The sequence below is a fragment of the Solanum verrucosum genome, unplaced genomic scaffold, assembly GCF_900185275.1.
Source record: "Solanum verrucosum unplaced genomic scaffold, falcon-dt-bn FXZP01000261.1, whole genome shotgun sequence".
Lineage (NCBI taxonomy): Eukaryota > Viridiplantae > Streptophyta > Magnoliopsida > Solanales > Solanaceae > Solanum > Solanum verrucosum.
This window is the reverse complement of record NW_026019969.1, coordinates 1,368,384-1,373,874: the sequence shown is the minus strand read 5'-3', so window position 1 is coordinate 1,373,874 and position 5,491 is coordinate 1,368,384. Positions and strand designations below refer to the sequence as shown.

The 5,491-nt window shown below is 35.1% G+C and overlaps 1 protein-coding gene across 1 annotated transcript; it reads left to right on the top strand.

Annotated features, from left to right (window-relative positions):
• Positions 1-871, top strand: LOC125816466 (uncharacterized). The gene has a single exon (XM_049496077.1). It carries the CDS (start codon positions 45-47, stop codon positions 867-869), a length of 825 nt encoding a protein of 274 aa, XP_049352034.1. The 5' UTR covers positions 1-44; the 3' UTR covers positions 870-871.
• Positions 872-5,491: the final 4,620 nt, after the last annotated feature.

The window sequence follows — 5,491 nt, the reverse complement described above, 5'->3', positions numbered from 1 at the left end:
ATCCCCAAACTCCATTTTCGTTTTGCTTCAAAATTTCACCCAAAATGTCGATGTCAAAGAGTTCCAAAATGCTTCAATACATCAATTACCGTATGCGTGTTACAATACAAGATGCTCGTCAATTGATCGGAAAATTCATGGCTTTCGACCGACATATGAACCTCGTGCTTGGAGACTGTGAAGAGTTCCGTAAACTTCCTCCCACAAAAGGGTCGAAAGAAGAACGTGAAGATCGCCGTACACTTGGTCTTGTTCTTATCCGTGGCGAGGAGGTTATTTCCATGACTGTTGAGGGACCACCTCCTCCTGATGAATCACGAGTCAAGGGTACTACTGCCGGTTCTGCAGTTTCCGGCCCTGGAATTGGTCGGGCCGCTGGTCGTGGTGTTCCTACTGGGCCGTTGGTTCATGCTCAACCGGGACTTGCTGGACCTGTTCGTGGGGTTGGTGGGCCTGCTCCGGGTATGATGCAGCCTCAACTTTCTCGGCCTCCGATGCCTCAAGTTTCTGCTCCACCGATTAATTACCCACAGCAGCCGCCGCCAATGATGAGACCGCCGGGTGGTGGGCCACCAATGCCACCGCAAGGTATGCAGATGCAAAGACCTGGGGGCCCTCCGCCTATGGCACCACCACCACATTTCCGGCCTGGTGGTGGTCCACCACAGTTTCCACCGCAGTTTGGTCAGCGGCCCATGGTTCCTCCACCTCCCATGATGAGGGGTCCGCCTCCACCTAGACCAGGAATGCCTGGTCAACCGCCTCACCCGGGTATGCCACCCCCACCTCCCGGTGGTCAGGTTCCTGTTTATGGACCTCCTCGTCCTGGTATGCCTCCACCGCCCAATCCTCAGAACCAGCAGCAATAGTAGAAATGGTTCGTACTGAGTTTATAATAATTTTTTTCTAGGTTTTGATATGTTAATTTGAGTTACTATTATATTATCGTGTTAATATTTGAAAATTCAGGGGATATAGAGGTAAATCTCACTTCTAAGTTAAAAAGCTTAATGGATTAGAATGCTTGGGAATTGCAGAGCTTTGCATATAATATGATATTATAATAATGGAACAATGGCAACGCCCTAGGAGGTAATGCCATGTATAATTGTATTGGAAGGAGTATAATCTATAATCCCTATTTTAGCTCAAATTCTAGTAATTCATGGAGAAGAATTTATGTCTCGAGCATTTTTTGTTTTTGTATACAACTTCAAAGGGAATACAATCCTCTTTAGGCTAATTTTAGATCAAGCATGAGGAAAAATTATTGGTTTGGAGCCTCATTTAGTTACTACTATTATAATTATAGTGTGCAGTTAGCTCAAGCATCAGAAGTTATTTGATTAGAGGCTTCTTAAGTTTTTGTTGCAAATATTATATTTGTAACGTCCTTCTAATCTTATAGATTGGTCTAGAAAAGTATAATCTACATGATTGGTTTAACTAGCTCTCATGTACATGATTCTTTGGAAGGTTTTAGGTTGAGCTTCTTTGGTATCAAATTGAGAACAGACGACGTTTATGAATTCTTACATAAAGTTATTTAAGGACATTTTCTTTTTGGATGTTATTTTTGGACATATGCTTGACCACTATCTAATGCTAATGATTAACATCTTTTGGTAAGATGTTTTCTTATCAAATCCTTGCTGTAGTTGTGTTTATATAGTTTCTCTTCTGTTTTTCAGTAGTTGTGTGGTCTACATAAGATTTGTTCTATGCCATCTGACAGACCTCTTCTATTGGGTTTTCGTTTTATGTTACACAGCAAGCTTATCAGACATGAAATCTAGGTCTGATGTGCATATAGTAGGCCTATTTATTTTGATGGATTTTGCTATGTTTGGTTTAGCATGTCCTCTTTGAAAAAGAAATTGAACTCTACACCATTTAAAAACATTTTCACCTACTCTTCAGTCAGGGAGGATCTTCCACCTTTATGGTCATAGAACCCATACTTGAACATGTACTGTCCTTGATAGGTTCATCTTTTTTGGATGCGGTGAGGTTCTTGTCTGAAGTTGCTTGTTTATTGAACAAACGCTCTTCAGTCACTGCCATAATTGACCTTTAGTATCAAATAATCTTGGTTGGCGTTTGTTTGTGTAAGCCTTTCTGCAAAAAGTAAAGTTATTTTTTTTTTTGGAGAAGAGTGTCAAATTTTTCAATTTTTGTAAAAAAGGTTGAATTTTTTTATTTTTTTATGACAAGGGAAACCCGCAGCCGCTACCCTTTGGGTGCGCACATGGTAAAACCCCCGCTCCTATGCAATAGCTCGCAAACCACATAGGAGAGGTAACCCACACTAGGCAAGCCCGGTGCGACGAGCTCGACCCAAAAGGCAAACCCCTTGCTCTCGCTGGCAAGGGGTTTCGAACTTGAGACCTCCAACATGGAAGTCCCAAGCCCAAACCACTGGGCCACCCTGAAGGGTGAAATTTTATTTTGAAGTTGAAGAAGTGTCCAGACATTATTTTGATCCTTAACCTCTTTCCACTCACAAAACTTTCAGGAACAGTAGAAAAGCTAGTACTACCACCAAACACATCAAGCTTCCATAGACTATTCTTCCAATGAAATTCTTCAAAGAACTTTTTACCAAATGCTACTGTCTAAAGTTTGCAAATCTTCCTGTGAGTATTATTAAATACAAAAACATAAATTGTATACTCTCCATGGAAAGGATAGCCACCAAATATATGATGAATGATCCATCATGAATCTACTACCCTACCATGATAAGGAATGTGTATGACTTTCTTGCATTACTAGGAAAAGAACAATTTTATAAGAATCCCTAACCAACTCCAAGTCATTTAATGAAGAATTATTACAGATGCATCTCTTTTCTATTTTTTTTGGATGCAACATATCACAATTGATATAGAAGCCATGATAGACTTTTTGAGCTCTTTACACTTGCAACTTTAAGGACCTTTATAACTCTTTTTCAGAATCTCCCTGCTGCTGCATTGTCAATAAATTACCTTTAACATTAATAATCAAAAAAATAATTTTTCTCTCCTTCCATCCCACCCCTTGGTTGTGTCCCTGGTCCAGCTTGAATGATAAACTCATTTGTATTGTTTTTTCTGTGAACAATGTAGAGTTCCTGTAAAGGTAAACTAAGTCATACCTTCTCCTGCATGCCTGGATGGCGGTGTTGCAAAGAATCACTGGGCTATGGCTATTTCAGCTATGTTGACAGGTGGTCAGGTGATCGATCTTCATGCTGTATGCACCCAACATTCATCCGTTTTTGCTAGAGTTTTGTAAAATTCGCGAGATAGGAGATTTCAAATCGATGTACTTTACATTATCTGTCTTTATTTCCTTTTCTTTCTTAATATTAAAACTGTGATTATTTGATATCGACCGACGGAGGGAGGACTTTCAGTTGTGGTAAAGGGTGCTGGTATATGCAGCACATGTCTTCTATTGATCTTTCTCTAGATGGCACATATAATTCTTCAACTTCATGTTACATTTAGTTTTGTTTGGATTATTTTATGCATCTAATAATATTAGAATACTGAACAAATATTTTGCTTAATTATACCTATTAAAAATCAGCCATCATCTTGCAATTGGACATGTTTTCCCCTGAAATTATTGAGTGCTTACCTTTTTCCACGATATCTTGGTATATTCTGTTGATATAAACAAAAGAAAAAAAATTAAGGTTGACAAGAAAATATTCAAATTAAAACTAAGAAAAAGTGACAAGAGTCTTATTTATTGAGAAGATGGTGATAATTTTAGATTAATGTTACTGAACTAATTTAAAAAGTTCATAAGTTTAATTATTTACATAAAGATCCACCTCCTCCTCCTTCGCCGCGATCACCGTCTCCTCCCCCACCGGCACTACCATCCCCTACTCCTTGGCCATGGCATTGAAGGGCTGCAATAACTCAAATGATTATTGAAGTTGTTGTAACTATTTCAATGTATTGATGTTCGTAATAATTATTGTAATTGTTTTTCTTCTCAGAAATTTCTTTGAATGACTTAAAAAAAAAATCAAAATCTTTTTTTTTAAATTCATATAATCAAAGCAAAACACTTTAGAAAAATAAGAATATTAAGGGAGAAAAGAATTGCGATAAAAATGATGAATGACAACAACAAAAAAGAAAGAAGATGAACAAGGAAAAAAAGGCAAGAGGGAGAATTGAAAGAAAAAAGAAGAAAAAGTGAGGGAGAACTTATTATTTTGAAATGTGAAATTTAAAAGTTGGAGGAAATATTTTTAAAATTATCATAATTTTGATATGCACTCCAAAAAATGTTGGGTTGTTTGATTTGAAAACAAGTTACGATAAAATTAGTTATGCAGAGATGATTTATGTTGAAATTAATTATCTTGATATTATTTTAAGGAAATGAATGTTTGACTTATTGTATTAAAAATATTATGAATTACATAATCTCTAAAAATTGTTTGTTTACCTACATAACCTCATATAAGTGTAAAATGTGTGAAAAAATAATGTATAAAAGGAAATTGAGGGGGTATTTTTTTTTGTAATCATTTTATCCCGGTCCAACAATAGTTGTCTACTTTTACTTGACACAAGAATTAAGAAATAGTAAATGATAGAGGTAATTTTACCAAATCACCCTTGTTAAATACAACTTATCTAAAAATTGAAAAATGAATAGTTTTTAATAATAAGGATAAAATAGATATAAAATAGTAAATTATCCATTGATTTTATAAATTGAACAAGTATTGTTAGACATTCTAAAATAATAGTGGACAAATAAAAATAGGGGGAGAGAGTAATTATTTTATCCCAAAACAAGTTATTAGGAACTATTATTCCACATCAAAGACAAAAATAACTTATCCAAATATTACTCCCTCCGTTCAACATAGTTGTCTATTACACTAAAAATAGTTGTTCAACAATACTTGTCCAATTTAAAAAATCAAGAGATAATTTACTTTTTGTGTGTATTTTATCCTTGCTATTAAATACTACTATTTATTATATAACACATTTTTCAAAGAATTAAATTTAATAAAGTCAAAGGATAAATAGTAATATCACCCATGTTATTTAGTCCCTTTGTCCCTATATACTTGTCCACTTTTCCTTTTATAATTGTCTCTAATTACTTGTCTATTTTGACAAATCAAGAAATGACAATTTTTTTCCTATCATACCCTTAATTAATTACTTTTTAAAAAGATTAAATTTTTAATTCATCTATTTTAAAATTAATAGAGGCGAAATAATAAGTTCACTATATCAATAATTGTTTTCTTAATAGGTGTATCAATTCAAAAGTGAATTGGTAATTAGAGATATATGAGTATGATTTTTGAAGGGGTATGTCAAGTTAACAATCCACAACTATTGTAGGAGAGAGAAAGTATTAATATTAAATAAGTTATTTAAGAATTAAAAATTGATTAGCACAAGATTACTTCTCTTTTATGTGCACACCCCAAACGTCCTCTGTGCACTAGTATGTCACA